Source organism: Lutjanus erythropterus, chromosome 7, assembly GCF_056507025.1.
Source record: "Lutjanus erythropterus isolate fLutEry1 chromosome 7, fLutEry1.hap2, whole genome shotgun sequence".
NCBI lineage: Eukaryota > Metazoa > Chordata > Actinopteri > Lutjaniformes > Lutjanidae > Lutjanus > Lutjanus erythropterus.
The window spans coordinates 31,002,950-31,021,834 of NC_139323.1; the positions used below are offsets into that span (position 1 = coordinate 31,002,950).

The window sequence follows — 18,885 nt, forward strand, 5'->3', positions numbered from 1 at the left end:
ACAAGTAAAAAACGAGACAGGCAGTATCTGAGGCCAGTGTTTGTTTTGTCTGTTCTGGGCTACAGCAGAAACATGGCGGTACAACATGGCAGCCTCCATGGAAGAGAACCCACAAACTCTGTCCCATGTCAAATATTGTTTTACTAACTAGTCAATCACAAATGTCACAACACTTAAACCAATAGAATCACTTTTCAAGAAAGCCAAAAATCATCACTGCAAAATTCTGGAGAAACATAACTTGTTCAGCTTTGAGAATTTTAAATACTTTAAATATGCTTGTTTTATATGTTTTATATGTAAGGTTTTGCCTCCTTGTAAGATTTGCTGTAACATAAGATTCAGGTCCATAATTGTGCTTGATTTGAATATATATTCATAATTTTCATTTTAAGAAAATATAATTTAACCATTTTGACTCAAATCTAGCAAGTAACTTTCCTCTGATTACGTTTATGCTGCATGTTAAATTATTCCTATACATATATTGTAACTCAGCTTCCTCAAAGATATCTTTAATCTCTTTAACCCAAGGAGAGTTTTGCAATTTACTCCAGAGAAAAATCTTTTTATTGATCCTGTTTTCTGACATATTAAGCAAACGATTCCACAGTCAAATCATCTCACATTTCCTTATTGAACCAGGAATCCAACCCAAATCACCCTGAACAGCCAAAATAGCAGCAAACTTATGAACACCTAAAAAACAGCTCTGTTCTGTATGGAGTCTTCTACTTTACATCCTTTAAAGCCCCATATCTACACAATGATTTTAATGCTTTATAAAATCCACCGCTGCATTTAAAAGTTTTAATTTAAGTAAATCTCTCTGAACCCAGTCAAAAACCTTTTGAAAATCAACAAAACATACAAAAGTAGAGTTATTTTCAGCAAGCCTGATTTTGGAATGGGTTTAATGATGGATTTATACCAAAGAGAAGGAACAATACTGTGTTTAAAGCAAAATTTAAACAAACAAAAAGGCACATTTAGAAGTTTACAAATGTAACTGATATTAGTGAACATCTAAAATCATTCTGTTTATTAACATTTTTGCAACTGGTACCATTAATGCATCAAATGATGCTGATAATAATCTGGTAAATATCTAAATATATAAACAAAGAACATGACAAATTATTAATAGGTGCATTCTGAAAGATTATTGTCGATTGAAATAATAGAAATACAACTCCATTATTATTATAAAACAGTCACAGCTAACAAAATTTTTTAAATTGTTTTAATGATATTAGGCAGTATTTGTGATAATATTAAAAAAACAAAACAAAACAAGCATTACAAACATTGAAAAACTGTAAACAGGAATTTAAAAGAAGTGTTTTGGAGTAATATTTATGAAAATACACATTAAACTAGCTTCAATTCTCATGGCATCTGTAAAAGTACCAGCAGAGGGACACGAGTGCAACGACTGCAAACATTTCACTCAACATGAAATTTCCTCTAGTATTATGAAGCCACCATAAATACAGTCTGTTTTGAACAAATGCATTTTAGAGAGCAAGTAAAACAAGTTTAGTTTTTTAAGTTGTGTTGTGTGAGACAAAAAGTGCAGTTACATTTCTCTGATCACAGACAAAAGATGTACATTTTGCTGCAATGTTATTTGGAAAGTAACTCATAAAAATGTATTTACTTCACATAAAGATGCAAAGAAAATACATTTACTCCTTTCTGAGCAGAATACAGTTCAATAAAACCAAAACACACGAGCAAAGAAATTCATGTCTTACCTCGTCAAAGGTTGGTTTGGGAAGGAGGCCCAGAATTCTCGGAATTCTATTTGAAAAAGGTTCCGTCGTGATGTCACTGACCCTGACGTGATGTCACTGTCAGAGTGTTCTAATTCTAACGACAGTTCTAATTCCTTTTAAGGACCGGCAGCCATCTCGTCACAAATTCGTATTAAAACAATTAATTTCTAAATGACATTTTAAAGTAAACTGACCATATTAAATCAGTTTCCTGATTTAATATCTGTCTCTGAGTAAACTGTCAGTCCCTGACTAAGTGACATATTTAAGCATGTTTCATATTATATTCAGTGCATGACAATAACCAGAAAGAACAACTGTTTAACTTTACAATGAACCAAAATAAAGAACACAGTCACTGCAGGAAGTTTAAAATGAGAGACTCTGATGAATATATTTTGCAGTGAATATTGCATCAGAGATGGTTTTCCTGATATCTTCTCCAATTCTATAATACAGATGCATTATGTTGTTGTATGTTGCATTGTTTTTACAATTATGCATATTTAATAGGCTTCTTCTTTGACAAATTTCATATTTTCTTTTGCATGATGTTTGGGCCATTATTCAGTTACATCTCTGGTTGTTTTGACTGTACTGTTCTGATGCAGGATGAGGCTGTTTATCAGAGTGTGAAGGCTCTGTGAATATAGTTTATGTTCAGGTCTGCAGCCTGTCTTTATCCTGTCAGATATAATTTAAGTTTATACTATTAAGTGTAGTTGGAATTTAAAGATAAATTGTTTGATTTGTTGTCACAGAAAGTTTCAGTGGCTTCATTTTCTATCAACACTGATGGGACGTCCTCATATAAATTTTCCCTTTAAAATCAAGAAGACCTCGTGACCCCCTGTGAAGCTTTGGCAGCCCAGAGTCGGGGTCATGACCCACAGGTTGGGAACCAACCTAAATCACTTCTGTCACTGCCCGAATCAGAGGCTTTTAGAGGTGGAGTCAACAGAAGTTGTTGTCAGAGGCTGTATGATGTCAAAAACAGCTCAACCTATCATTGACATTATTTTAGCATTTTAACCTCTTGAGTCATCTGAGTCTGATCTGTTCTAAAATTGTTAAATTTTGTAATTTTTGCAGCCTGCTTGGACCCTGTTAAAACCTGTTTGCAGGTCTTGTCTTCTTATAATTGTTTTTTTAATCAGTATTATTATTTTTCTCCACTAAAAGTGTTTGTGCAGCAAAAAATTGTAAGATGAAATTTCACCAAAATTGGCAGGTGGGTTGCAAATTCCACCCACTACTCAGTTAAAAAAGATGATACTCAATGACCTCAAAGTGGCACTGTAACAATCAAATTTTGAAAACGGCTCAGTGCGGACTAAAAATTATTTCACAGTTTTAACTGTTAAATTCATCTACATCTTTTCTCAATTAGTCTTCTGCTTTAAAAATGTCAACTTTTATGACCTTTTCTTATATTTTATGAAAAACCTTAATCTGTTTAAAGTTTTTTAACATCCCTCTCAGGGGCGGATCTAAAGAAATATTCACTGGGGGGCAAGAGGGTGGCATGGAGACTTGAAGGGTGGCAAAACTTTAACTTTCAAATATTACATTATTGTGGCGCATGAGTAAAGCATTGCAGAAGTATATGATGGTGCCATTAGAAATGAATAAATTGTTTTATGTACAACTCTTGCAACATTTTTCCATTATTGAATGAAGTGTACGGGTGGGTTGCCAGTTTTACAACATTCCAGGTGATGAAGATCAAGAAGCACATGAAAAGCAAACTGTGCGATAATAAGGCCACTCCTTTAAACAATAAATTAAACAGTTTCCTGCTTGTCAAAGCAACATCTGACAAAATGATATGATCATTGGTTTTGGCATCAGGGACATGCATGTCAAGGAAATTCTTATGTTTATCACTTGTTGCTGACTGATGCATGAAATGAAACAAAGATGCTGGCATAACTGCTGTGCCACACTCCAGCTACTTTGTAAGAGATAAATAAAAAAGAAAACACACCCTCAGATCAATCTGTACTCGATGAACAAAGAAAACACTGTGGTTAGTCTCTGATATTTTAAAGAATGGCTGCATAAGTTTATGCTTCCCAGTCCCTTTCCTACTAGTCTACATATACAACAAAACCAGGTCACAAAGAGAGGCGAGAGGCGAGTGGCTCATCTTTGCTGTCAACGGCTCAAGTAGTTGTGCAGTTTCTGTAGTTGTATTAAAAGGACTATGAGTAAAAAGCACAGTGTACAAGACCCACAGGAGTGCATGAACTGGTAAGATGGTGAGGTTATGTTAGGCAATACTGGAACAGATATTATAACCCAAGTATATGAACTGTACAGTAGAGTCCTACACCAGGTGGATTACCTGTAGATGCATGCCAGGGGTAACATGACATGCCAGATGGTTTGTTACACAGAACCATCTGGGAAGCTGGTGATTGGATGAACCATGTGTCTATCATGTCTAACACAGGCTAACTTCGACCAGTCAGATCAAACTCTTGTCAAAACCAGTTGGGAGAAGAGCGAAAACATTATTTTCCTTCAAGAAAACACTGCCGTGCTTTGCTCTTCTTTAAATGAAGAAATGCTCTCCTGATATAACTGATGCTAACGCAGTATCTACATCAACCTCTTCAGGAGCTACAATTGTTTGTTCGAGATGGGTCGCCTCCATGGACGCTCCTCGCTGTTGTCACACCTAAAACCACGCCCATAGCTGCCAGTAGACCCTCCCAGAATGCTGATTGGCTGCACCACTTTTGTTGTGGATAACTGTTGAAGATAACTTGAAGCCTGGAAAGATGGATTCTCACATGATCTTGCGAATCCAGCTGCCTCATAAGATAATAGGTGCGTTCAAGATGAACTGCGCCTTGCCTGGAAAATAAACAAGATCACGAGCCACAAGATATCTGCTTGTTGACAGATTAACATGTCATTGCACAACATAAGACTAATATATCCAGCGTTAAATACTACAATTACACATAAATTAGTATTATATACAACACGTGCTGTTTGTTGTCAAAATTAAGAGGCAATCAGAGCCTGTCAGCTCATCAATCAGGTGACAGCCAGGCGCTTGTAGTTGGTGGAAAGCAACTGTGGCGCCTGGCTCTTCAAACTGCGGCCGCCTCGATCTCGCGAGCTTACCGTTGCCCATATGTGCATGATGTCAGAGCAAGTCGGGATCAAGTCAGACACAAATCTAACCGGCATGCATTGTGCGGCGATCACTGCTGATCGATTCTGCGCAGGCCTGGCTCATCTCAAACGCACCTAATACCAGGGGGTAACTGCAAAAAATATAATGCAAGGGGTAAAACACATATTTATATAAATACACAGGCACAGGTAAAAATTGACTTAATTTTTATTGTGGAAAATCAGAGGATGTCACCGATCCAGTATTTAAATACAGTACCTTTTACTTTTACTCTTTACATTTGAACACAAATATCTGCATTTTCTACTCCTTACATTTTCAAAACAGGCTCATGACTTTACTTTTAGTTTTAATGCATTTGAAAAGCATTATTAATTATTTTTATTTTGCATCATTGTGTGTGGTCTTCCCAACATAAAGACTGAAAAGAGACAAAAAGACTCCTTGTGTATTCATCAGTGCAGATCACACTCAACAGACGCAATGAGATTAAAATTATGTTAAAGACGTAACTATAAGAAATAACAAGATTAAAACTAGTATTAAAGACTTGGCAAGACAACAACAATGTGACAAAATGAAAATGACACAACGAGACATAATAAAACAAAAATGACATAACAAAATGAAAAGATGCAACAAAATGAAAACACTGTAAAAAAATGTAACAACACAAAAAAAGATGTAAATGACGTCAGACAAAAACTACATAACATGACAAAAAGGACATAACAGAACATAAACAATGTAACAAAAGGAAAACAATGTACCAAGACATAACAACGAAAAAAAAAATCATGCAACAAGATGAAAAACAGACTAAGACATAAGAAGATGAAAAGAATGTAACAAGACAATAACAACTGAACAGACATAACAAGACAAAAATGATGCAACAAAACAATTTAACATGACATAAGATTTAACAGGACAAAAAAATATTACGCTTCAAGATGAAAACAATGTAAAATACGTAACAAGATGAAAAGACGTAACAAGATATAAACAACGTGAAAAGATGAAAATGTTAAAGACTTGATCGTGGAGAAAAGGTGTGGTGTGGTTAGCTTGGTACAGAAGCAGCGAGGGAAACCTTTCACTCGTGGACTTTAGTATATTTCCGAGTTTCAAATGTATTTTTTTGGTGCTTTGATATTTATTATATTTGACAGAAGGCAGAAATCTCTATGGCCAAAAAATAAAAATAGTATAGCCAGATAAATAGCACCACAGGTCAGAGGAAAAAAAAAAGTAATTATGGTTCTCACACAACTTTCTCAAACTCAACCATGATAAAACTGAAGCACTCCTTGTTGACACTAAATCCATTCTGGCTTAACCTGATCGTTTCTCTCTCACCATTGACAATTTCACAGTCCGTCCCTCCCCTCAGGTGAGGAGCACACTGTCCTTTGAAGGCCACATTGACTACGTTAAACGGCCTTCATGCTTTCTTCTATGCAATGTCAACCGTCTTCATCCGTTGCTCTCACCACCTCATGACACCGCTGCTCTTGTTCACACCCTGATAAAATCCTGTCTACTTCCTCCTCTGTCGTCTCCCAGAGACTTACCGCTGTTATTGTATATTATAAATTCTTATTATTACTTGCAATCAAAATTTTAATAACAATGTTATTACATCTTTGACTAGGAGAGCAGCGGACAGTGTGCAGGAGTCTTTTATATTTTAGATTCTGAAAAAGCAAACTCATTACTTTCCTTGTTTTTACATATTTGCATATTACATAATTCCATATAATTCATATTTCATAATTTGATGTCTCCAGTATTAATCTACAATGCAGAGAAATAAGAAAATAAAGAGATGTGTCCAAGCCTTTAACTGCTACTGTGTGTATATTAAAAGATTAACAGAGGCTCATAAAAAGGACATGACCTCTGTGTCCTCAATGGTAGATAGAGGTTTGAATCCATATCTAACATTAGTATAAATGGTGGCAGACTGGCAGTCAGCCAAAATACCAGCAGCTCAGCCTCCAGAACACCTGTTTCAGCGGTGACAGCAAAACTGCAGAGATATTGTGTATCTGATATTATGTACCATAGCAAAAGAGAAACTAATCTGAATGTGGAATGTCAGTTACAGTAAATCTGGCCTGCGTGATGAGACTGTATCCACCAGTGGTATGCAATCATGTGTAACTAGCTCTTCATCTAAGTTAACCAACGGGAGCCCTAGTTATATTAAAAGATTAAAAGCCCTATGAACAGAAATATTAGAGCTGGAGAGAATGGTGGCTTCAAAGTGAGCTGCATGTCTCACGCACATACAGGTGAGAAGTTAAAGTCTGGCAAACCCAACACTGGCAGATGTAAGAGCAGCGCTCGAGTCTGTGAATGCAGCTGGGGCGTTCAGGTGAAGAATCCAGTGTGGCACGACGAGTTCATTGCATGAAGTTGTAAATCTTCCTGCAGAAACAGTTTCACAAGAAGGTAACTCAGTGCCAGAGGTGTCGACTCCCAGGAAAACTGAGTGCATCCCCACTAAAATGTGCATTTATTTTTTCTTTTTTTGGCACATTACAGCGTTAAACTTGTATCGGGTGTTATATACTCATAATAATGATAACTGTGTATTTTATAAGCTTAAACATCTGCAGCAGGGATTCAACATTAATATTAATCCTAAAATATCATATACAATCATAAAATACTGATCAGGGACCATTTTACTGCACACTGTTATTAACATTAACAGTGGCGCTGGTATTAGTACTTTTGCTTGAGTAACGATCCTGAATATCCACAGCCTCACTGCACCTGACCAAAGATAAATGGCTGAGGGCAGACAGGTAACCTAACAGAAATAATACCCTTAATCCCCTCCTTAACAGCAGTTAAGGAGCAGTGAGGCTCAGAAGCAGACCCAGAACTTAATCTTATCGTACAGTTTAAGAATTTTAACTTGTTTTCTAATCTGTCCTGCATAGTTTGTCTTTATCAGCTCTACTGAGGAACATTTAAACATTTCCTCAAATGACATAAAACCATCTGAGGGTACAAGCGACAAGTATCTAAGTATGTAACATAAGTCATATGATGTTGAACGTGTAGTCAGGCACCAAAATTACTTTGGTTTTTGGAAAAGGGTTTGGGTTAAATAAGTATGTTATGCTACCTTACATTACGTTACCTTATGTTATCGTACCTCATGACGTAACATAAATCAAGAATCTTAAAACTTCAAATAAGTCAACTTTGCCTTTTGTTTACCAACAGGACATAAACTCAGGTGTCCTGGATGAAACTTTTGTGGTTGTTCCATCCATCCCATCCCCTTCATATGCCGACTCTCTTGCACAGACGACCTATACAGTCATGTTTCTGGTGAGGTACTGCACTTACATGGTACTGCGCTTACTGCAAGAGTTTTAGTGCTAACATGGTTTTTTTTTTAGCACAGTGCTTCATCTCCCTTTTGACTTCCATCTGTGTTCATCAGGATGGAGAGACAGTTTGCCCAAATAAAAGTAAAATTACTTTTACTCTGAATGAAGATTGCTGCACAACATGTTTAAAAAAGGTATACCTAAGTGTAAGGCTATGCAATAAAGTGCATAAATGTGTCAATGTGTACACTAGTGAAACAACGTCACAACACGGCACGCTGCTGGGAAGTAGCTGGGTTTCATTTCAGGGTTAATAAATTGTAAAGAAGACAAACCTTGCATAAAAATGAGCAACAACAAATAAAAACTAATAGAGACACCGGCTGCAGCAGTACTAGACTTTATGAATTAAAGTCAATGCAGTGCTTGTTCTCAGCTTCTGCTCAAACACTCTCTGACACGTGCTGTCTGTATTTTTGGCTGAGCGCCAGTCCGCCACCATTTACTACATGTTGATTTGAGATATCAGGCCTGTAGCTACCATGGAGGACACATGTGAGGTCATGGCCTTTTTTTTTCTTTTTTTTTTCAGGGTCTTGTATGTTGTGTTGTGAACAGGGGTTGGCATCATTTGGCACATGGAGGTGGTCTTTTCGTAACCTACATGTGAGGAGTTGCAAATACACAGTTTGGTCCTGTATTATTGTTTAATATATATATATATATATAAAATTAAGTTCCAGGGACTTTATTTTACCTCCCTAGAACATCCCTGCTTGAGGAGCAGCACTTTCCAAAAGTGCACAAACTTCTGGGGGATGCAGCACTGAAATTTTCTGATTGGTTGAGTATTTCAGCTACTTTTTTTTTAAACCAGCAGCCGCGAAAGATGCTTGTTTTTAATTTATTGTGCTTTGATACATCAACATGGAGTTTCAGAGGAAATCGTATGGCATATGAACTGACATTAAAGTCCAGGCATTGGTGTTGCAGTCACACACTAAAAACTGACGTAAAAACAGCTGTCAGATGTCAGCGGACTAATTTCCCTAATCTTTGCGGGTCTTTAGAGCGCACTGAAAACTCAGACAACAGTGGAAGATCCTTTAGTAGTAGTTCCTGAGACTGAAAGTTCCAGGTACTTCGGGTGGAAAAGATGCAACAAGATGTAGTCCTGTTCTCTTGGATCCTGTGTTAGATTAAGATTATATGATAATATTCCATAAATTACATGAACAAAAAAAAGTTTTTATATAGTGAAAATACATATGCATAAGATCTGGTTATTTTTTTACTCTTTTGCTGATAAATTCAGTTTTGGTTTTGGTTTATTGAGAGCATTCTAATATATCTACATAATATATTTACAACAAATCAGACTCTCGGGGATAGAAGAGTTCAGTCGACAGTTAAATTCTTTCTTGTCTCTGGTTTTCAGAGTCCACCAGCTTTTATCAAGATGGAGACAGGCACTCAGTGTCTGATTTTAAGATATACTGAACTAAAACTGAATTGTATGAACAAAATATCCACAAAATCTTTTCAGAGATCAGATTTCATATTTTTGATTTAGTGCACAATCCTGCAAACCAAATGTTAAAATTAAAACCAGATATGGGCAGATGTGGTCACATGATGATTTTTGAAGTAACAGGCGAGTATCTGAATAGTCACGCTGTAAAGACTGGACCACACCCCGGCCCGGAAGTTTTTAAACATGCATCTGTCGTAAATTTGTTCAACACGTGTACAGTATATTAAGTGGAGTGATGCTGATAAGGTTTAGTTGTGTCACCATCCAGGGGAAACTATAACCTACAGTATTCACCTGTTCATCACGATGAAGCTGTTCCTGTCTCTGACTCTCAGCTGGACACTCTTCAGCACAGGTAACTCTACTCATTCTTACAGCACAGAGCAACAGTTAAAACATTTTGCACTTTGCCAAATGTGATTTTAGAAAGTACTTCAAATTAAAATAAAAAATAATAAATAAAAAAAGAAGGAAAATCAGGCAGACAAACATGGAGAAAACAACGCTATTTATTTTTATTGTCAGAGCGTTTATGCACAAAGACTAAATATATGTTTTCTTTTTATTATTTGAGACGGATTGCCTTGGTTTTTTTCATGTTTTTGTGTACTTGCACCTGTCAGATCATCCATCAGAGACATGCAACACTTCCGTTTTTTAATTTTAAAAGAAAATAATTAAAGGACATTAATAAATTACATTAAATAAATTACAATGCTTAGGTGATATGACATGACTTGAGTAGTGAATCTGTGCAAGTATGTAGGCCAGTTATCTAGCCTTCTGAGATAATGCCTGTGCTCACGATGCAGATAAACAAAAACTGTGTGCAGGCACATCTGCAGGACACATCTGGAATGATGTTAGCAAAGGTGGTGAAAAAATACTGCAAATCTCATTCATCCTGCTGTAAACGTTCTAGATGTCTAAACATCTTTTCTAAATGTTGACACGTTTCATGTCTCCATCTTGAATGACAGCAAACCCAATCTGAACCTATAGAATAATGCATCTGAATGATTTTGCTTCTGACTTACTGTGCCCTGCTCTCCTTTAAAGAGACAGTTCACCCCAAAATAAAAAAAAAAAAACATTTTTCCCCTGGCTTGTAGTGCTAGTTTTGGCGATATCAGCCGTTGAGATGTCTGCCTTCTTTCTAATATAATGGCACTAGATGGTATTCTGCTTGTGCTGCTCAAAGCACCAAATAAAAAAAGCCATTTGCAAAATTCAAAAACATTATCACTTTCCAAAAATCAGGAGCCAGTTATTCAAGATAATCAACACACCTTGTTGTGAGCAGTTTCATGTTGGAATTACTTTCTGCTTCTGTAGAATCTACTGGAACTACTTTAAAATCTACCGTAGAAAAGAGAGTAGTTCCTACATGAAACTGCTCACAACAAGGTCTGTGTCATGATTTCTGGAAAGACACATAACTGTTGAGTTTTTTTTAAATGTATTTTTTGGGTACTTTAAGAACCACAAGGCAAGTGCCATCTAGTTCCATTATAGTGGGGAAAAGTCAGACATCTCTACGGCTGATATCTGAAACTCACTCCAAAACTGTCCAAATGGATAAATAGCACTAAAGGATTGAATTTGATTTTGGGTGAACTGCCCCTTTAAATACCAGTAATGTTCAGAATGAATTGAAGTATGAGATCTCAGACTTTTTCTGTGCACACAAAACTTTTTTTTTTCTTCTTCTCTTTTGCCGAGATAATCCGTCCACCTGACAGGTGTGGCACACAGAGAGATCAAACTGTACATTTTAGAGTGACTTTATACTGTGGGCAGTCCAAGGCACACCTGTGCATAATCAGCATCTCCGTGTGCCATGCCTGTCAGGTGGAAGGATTATCTCGGCAAAGGAGAAGAGCTCACCGACAGAATTTGAGAGAAATAAATCTTTTGTCCGCACTGAAGATCCTTTTCTTCAACTCATGAAAATGTCAGCAAAAGCAAAACTGTTAACTTTATATTTCTGTTGAGTGCATCCATCTGAAACTAAGGTAACTCTGCACATATATTAGATTGTACTGTGCATGGAATAGTGAGATTATACAAGCTTTTTCTTTGATTTTTCTTTCACATCAGCATTGTATATCAGCCACTGGCTGCCCTGCACTTTAAATATCGACACTGATTTTGACAACTAATTTTGAATACTGCACTTTTCACTGGGTGGTTAATAACATGTTTATGTGTTGTGACAAACTCAGAACACACATTTATTGTTGCTTTACATGATCTTTAACCATTACAACCCTTGGGTCTTTCTATAAATGCTTTTGCACAACAATAATAAGAATTTTCAACCTTTATACAATTCAGAGATTTCACTTATGATGCGATCATTTCATTGATTATTTTTCTCCTCCATGCAGCTGGAGCACTTCAGTGTCAAACTTGCACGAACTTGCTGTGTTCAAGCACAGCACCACTAACATGCACCTCAGAGACAGCATGTATAACAGCTTCTATTCAAGGTCAGGCTCTTATGTTATCTGTTAAATTTCAGCGAAATACATGCGTTCCAAAATCATGTGTTGTTTCCATCAAAATTAACAATGTGCACTTTGATTTTTTTAGCCTCTTCAGGTAGTTTTTCAACACAGCAGATCTTCAAGGCGTGTGCGTCGCCCTCCCTGTGTCCAACCACAGGCTCTCAGACGTATTCAGCCAACTTTGGTATTGCAAGTGCACTTGCATCAGTTCGGTGTTGCAACACAGATAACTGCAACTCAGAAACTCTATCTTGTAAGTACACATGAATAAGTTGCTTGTCTCATTTATGACTGGAAATTGGATATAATTATATAAATTGGATTGGATATATTTAAACAAACAAACAAACAAACACTGGCATCCTGCCATATTATGAAATGCTATATTCTCATTTTTGCAACACCAAAGTGTTCTCTCTTCCTTAAAAAATATATATATTTTTTTATTTTATTGGTTTAATTAACAGGGCCAGTGCACATTAATAAACATTACTGTAAATGCACCAGAGTTAGTGAAGAGGTTATTTTTCATCTGTAGTCTGTGGACAGATGTTGCAAAGTAACCCTAAAAACAGCAATAAAAGCAAATAAAAAAGCAATAAATGAGGAATATTAATGTTAAAAGAAAAATGGACTAAAAGGGACATTATGCTAGATTGTTAGACACTAAAACATGCAAACCAAAAGCACAGACATAAAACACAGCAATGAAAGACATGCATGCAGGTACATGAGGGAAGACTTGTGATAGCAAGATAGAGACAGGTGACAGCAGACAGCAAGATAAGTTTGGCACCGACAGGTTATAAAGGACAATGAGGTGCAATTCTGTTCTAGTGACGACAGAGCTGAGTACTGATTAGCCATGTCTTTGAACAAGCTTTAAATAAGCAGAATGTGTCCATTTGTGCCTTAATTTGTAATTAAAATCTTCACTAGTGCTTTCTAATTACTTTGAGAATATTTGATCGTCTTCCTCAGTGTTTATTCCTGACAGTAGATCATCCCAGTCAATTTGTTGAGCATCATGTTTAAAGCTCTCCTGTTTGTCTCCTGTTTCTGTTTCAGTCCCTGCTGATCAGTCACCCAACAGCCTCCAGTGTTTCACTTGTAATGCCACCACCTCTGAGTGCATTACATTCACTCCATTACAATGTGTGGGTGTGGAGAACCAGTGTGTGCAAGGAAATGGTGAGTTTTAATGATGCATCGCTTCTCTCAATCTGGGGCAAAGGAAAGCAATGTATTACATCTACACAAGTACTACACTTTAGTGCAGGTATGAGGTACATTTACTTTACTTTTATGACAGATCATCATTTAAAAACATTATCAATTCAGCCCACAGTAGGAAGAAACGTGAAATTAGTTCCACTCTGACAACTAGGAATCCAGTTAGAGCTGCAGATAGCAATTATTTTTCTTGACAGATTAATCCATTAGATTAGAGCATTTAACTGCATTTGCATTTAACTGGCTGCTGCAGCAGTCTGTGAAGTGCCACAGGAACAAAAATGGGAGCTGAGACGCTTTTTAGCTTGTTAGCATAACACTGTTTGTTAGCATTTAGCAGCAGGCATACTGGGGAGACATGGCCTGTGAGTCATACATAATAGTCTCTCCCAAGTTTCTGCAAAATCAAAGTTGCTATAGGTTGAATTCTCCCACTTGTGGCCTCACAACGCTTTTCCAGACCATCAGCAACATGTACTGGTGGAGCTTGTTCTCAGGACAGGGTGAAGAAGAAGATAGATGAGGACTGACTCTGCGCCTCAGCTCTGCCCTGATCCTTTCTATACTTGTATTTTCATAGCAATATAACTTTCCCTCATTGAGGCACCTGGAAACTTTGGGCTGCAAACATGCTGGATTCCCGCATACTGATCAGTTGTTACTGTTGTTTCCTTGGCAATACACATTTGTGAATTTGGGGGATTGGGCTTCTGAGGGAGCGCTGATGGGAGGGGTGGGTTTGTATGACTGTTGTGTTCCAATATCAACTGAATTGCTCTAAAATGATTCACCCCACCTTTAATTTGCAAACATTTTCATTACATTACAGTGACGACTGGGATCAGCACTACTCCATACTTCGGCTGTGCATCTGCAAACCTCTGTGCAGCTGCTACCGGCCTGTTGAGCCTGCCTCTCCTACAAGGCCTTGGCAACATCACAGCACCAATCTGTTGTGGGACCAATTTCTGTAATGGGGTAGCACCAACCGCTACCCCAACAACAGTAACCACTGCTGTGACAACAGTTGCAACTACCAGCGAGGCCTGCTGTGTCAGACTGGCTATGATCCATCTGCTGTTCGGACTCTTTATCTTTACCCTCTGTTAGAGCACAGAAAAAAGTGTACGCAGCGCCTTGTGCAAAATAATTATCTTTTATAATGTGACAACACTGATCTGCTTAGGTTTAGGGACAGAAACTGCTTGGGTAGAGTTAGGAAAAGAATTTGTTTTGTGTAAAAATGATCAGTCTCCAGAGATCTTTTGTGGTACCAGGGTTTCTACACTTCTACACTTGGGTTTGCTGATCACCGCCATCTTTACGAAGCAGCTACACTGGCTAGAAAAAAGAGTCACTTTATTTTACAGTGCACTAATAAGCTGAAACAAGCTGTAAAAAAAGACAAATAATACGTTCTTTATTAGACAGCATTAGACCCTTTATTAGAGAGCAATTAGGGACACATTACAGTAGAACTGAATCATAAAATAAAGTGAAATCACATATCTTCTACTGAAGACACACCTTTGGGTGGTCGCATACAACTGGCAGACTAGTCAAAACTGATGCCGACATCTGTGATCAAATCATATTACCTGTCTACAGTATTACAACAAGTCTGTGCACCTGATTTCACTTTAGTTTACAGAACACTTCTGTTTTAATGTGTCCCCTCTAATAAAGTCTGATAAAAGTCTGACAGTGGTAAATAATAGTTTACAGTGCAGCTCTGTCTCTTATCCTCTAACAAAGTCTAATAAGGCTCTAATAAAGGGTCTAAACAGTCTTAAAAAGAACAAATTTCATGTAGTGTACAATAAAATAAGTTGCAACTGATAAAACACATTTAAGGTAAAAGGGGCATGGAGTTCTGGGCGAAGCTGAGGTGAGACAAGTAGGCAGCAATGTAATAGACACACATGTACATGTTAGTTTTTCACAGCTTTGATTTACTTGGTACATGTTCAGTTGCAAATTGTGCAAATATGATACAATACTTATTGAAAATAAATAAATAAAAATCTTGTAATATACATATAATAAAACTTATGCCTGAAATTAATTTAGAGGAGAGGAAAAAACGGGCCTTGTGTCATCTGGTGACTTTTGTTTTATCTTGTCAAGATGCTGGTCAATGACTGTTCTTACACTGTTAACAGAGCACAAAACTATTAAAGGAATAAGAAAAACGAGGAAATAAAAAGTGCCAGCTGCATCAAGGTAGGGCCGTATCTCGCTGCCAACAGCATCTTTAGCCAACTTTGTCAAGACATGAAACGAAACCATGAATGACTGCATATCTGGAATGAGGACAACAGAAAAATGTTGAATTTTATGTACAACAAACATCCCAGCTGAAGTTTACATTAAAACAAAGCTTTTCTGAAATACATGAGCACAGCCTTACATACTAAAATTCCTGATTTTATCTTTAATACTATATTATTTCATTCTTGAATGAGAGCATCTGTAATGTGACCAAGTTCCCCGAGGGATCAATAAAGTATCTATCATTCTGATTCTGTTTTACAAATGGTTGGAAGGCAGGTCACTGTTTTATCATCAGCTTGTGTTATATAAAATTGCAAATTAGATTTTGTATCATAGCTGTTAAGAGGCAATAATTACATTCTGATTGGCAGTTTATTATTCCACACATTTCAGAACTTTTTTGTTTTGTACATCAATCCATTTTATTTCTCACACTTTGTTAATAATTAGTTTGCAAACAATGTCAGTTCCAAACAGTGTCAGCTCTGCATTAAAATCCATTAAGATCCACGCACCTGAAACATACACACCAAGAGAACCCACCCAGAGTGTTCTACCGAGAAACCTTTTATAATCCAAAAGTCTTAGAACCCTCCCCCAATGAAACAAGACAAAAAGAAACACGTAGCTAGGTGTGTGAGTGATTTAAGGTATTTTCAATGACACATTTTACACTGAAGAACACTTAATTGGGTGTGACATTATATAGGCTTAATTCATGACTTGAATAATACAGGCCAGTATCTGAATTACAGTGACCCATTATTGAGGTAATACCAAGTGGCAGTTGCGTCAAGATGTCAAGATGCAAAACTAAACCATGAGCGACTCTACACCTTTAATGAAGAGAACAGAAAAAATCCCTGTACAACAAAAGTCTGAGCTGAAGTTCAAGGACTGTTTAAAAACCCCTGAGAGTAACATTAACACCCCAGCCTGGAAAATAAAATTAAGCACTAACCTACAATGAGTTTTTAAATTATTTAAAAACAGCCTAACATACTAATATTCCTGATTTATCTTTAAAACTAGAAATGGCAGAGTTTTGTAACTATCAGAACGACCCTAAGCTGTAATTTTGACCTCCGACCTCCAAACTCTATTGTCTCTAATGATAAATAAAAGACAGAAAGATTGATGCTTGATATCTTTTTAAAAATGAAACAACACCAAAGTGTAAATTTTGTAAAATGTATTCTATATTTATTAGGGGTGTCCTGATCCGATATTGATATCGGATATCAGTCCGATATCAGTCAAAAAACGAGTATCGGATTTTATCGGACTGCATCTAAAATCTCCGATATAAGTGCTCCAATAAGCAGTCCATTTTCACTCCAGCACTTCTATCCATAGGTGACTCTGGTTGCTGACAATTGTTCTGTTTGAGGAACATCATTTGATCAAGCCTTTTCTAACATTCCACACTACAAAATAAGTAATAAAAGTATGTATGATTCGTGCTGATATCGTATCGGACAGATATCGGTATTGGCCAATACCCAAGGCTGCAATATTGGTATCGTATCGGAAGTGAAAAAGTTGTATCGGGACATCCCTAATATTTATCAATATGCAGCTATCACATGTAGTAAACTGTCATGATTGCAGATATTCACAGCAGTATTTTTCCGCAGGATAATAACCATCAGTGATGTGATTCAATTTTGAGTATCATCTAGAAATACACAGAGATTTTTTAAGATTATAAACACATTATTTTAACATTAATAATAACAGATTTGCATGTAGAACTGTGACAAAAAAATATTTATAGTGTCACGTTCACTTGAAAAGCAGGATAGGACCCAAGTGCAGATGAGGGGATAAGGGATAGTTCATATTTTTTCAGCAGGGCTGTATGACGTGCTCATCCATAGTTTGTGTATTACCTACAGTAGATGGCGGTTGGCACAACCCCAGTTTGGCCTTTTCCAATAGGAAACCAGCATTATATATCACTCTCTCCAAAGCAACCAGACTCATTCAATTTAAAAAACAAAACAAAACAAAACCAAAAAAACCCCCAGTAATTTTACCTCAGGAGTTGCTGGTCTACTGATCTAACACACCTAGAATTATGTCAGTGGGGTAACATAATAAACCTATTTTTCATTTTTGTTAATTTTTTTTTTTTTCAATTTGGCACAAATATAGCTTAATATCCAGTACAATATCCAGTATATATAATATTAAAGTAATATCCAGAAGTCTGGAAGTTGGCATTCTGGTGACATAATGATGCCATTTTTCATTTTTTACTGGGTGGTTTTCTGTGGGAAAAGGCTGTCTGATAACAAAGTAAAGTGATGAAAATATTCTAAATATGGTGTACACTTAAACTTCTATTTTTTTAGGTGTCTGACACATAGGAGCAGATAAATATAGGTGCCAAATATTTGGCAGCATTCAAATATTTAGCACGCCAGTTGCAAACAGTGAAGCCTGCAGTTAACGCTGTCATTGTACAGATGTGTTTCCGGTTCCAGAACATTTCAGATGATGACAAGCAAGAAGCACATGTGTTGCAGGTCCCAGGCATGCGACCACATAAACAGTTATCCTGATAAAACAAAGTTGAAATGAGCAGACAGGACACCGTTAAGCTGTTGCTGCATTGACCTCTCATAGCAGAATTTTACTTTCATTTTTTTAATACTTCAGACAGCCAAACAATTGATTTTTCTTAACAACGTCAGCGACAAGAAAATATCTGTTGTAGTGTCCTTTTTTTTCAACAACAAATACAGTGACACTCTTAAATGCTGCCTTAAGCCCTTCTTAAGTATTAACAGACACCAGTGTGCAAAATAATGCTATATGTTGAAGTGAATCGCACATATGGGTGATTAACTTGTGCAATATGGTTTTTAATAACAGAGCCCTTGAGTTTTCAACCCCAAAGAAATAAAGAGGAGGTACACACGTCAACAAAAGGTTAAGCTGCTACGCTAACAGGACTAGTAGGTCTGACATTACAATCCAGAGGCACGAAACTAACTAAAATACAACTCTGAGCTTACACACAGGTTGAAGTGAGCAGACAGGACAC

The 18,885-nt window shown here is 36.8% G+C and overlaps 1 protein-coding gene across 1 annotated transcript; it reads left to right on the forward strand.

Annotated features, from left to right (window-relative positions):
- Positions 1–12,413: 12,413 nt before the first annotated feature.
- LOC146324233 (uncharacterized) lies at positions 12,414–14,950 on the forward strand (the record flags this gene model as incomplete). The annotated part of the gene is made up of 3 exons (XM_084723462.1): positions 12,414–12,579; positions 13,395–13,517; positions 14,389–14,950. Coding segments are annotated over 3 exons (570 nt in total), but the record flags the coding sequence as incomplete, so codon positions are not given.
- Positions 14,951–18,885: the final 3,935 nt, after the last annotated feature.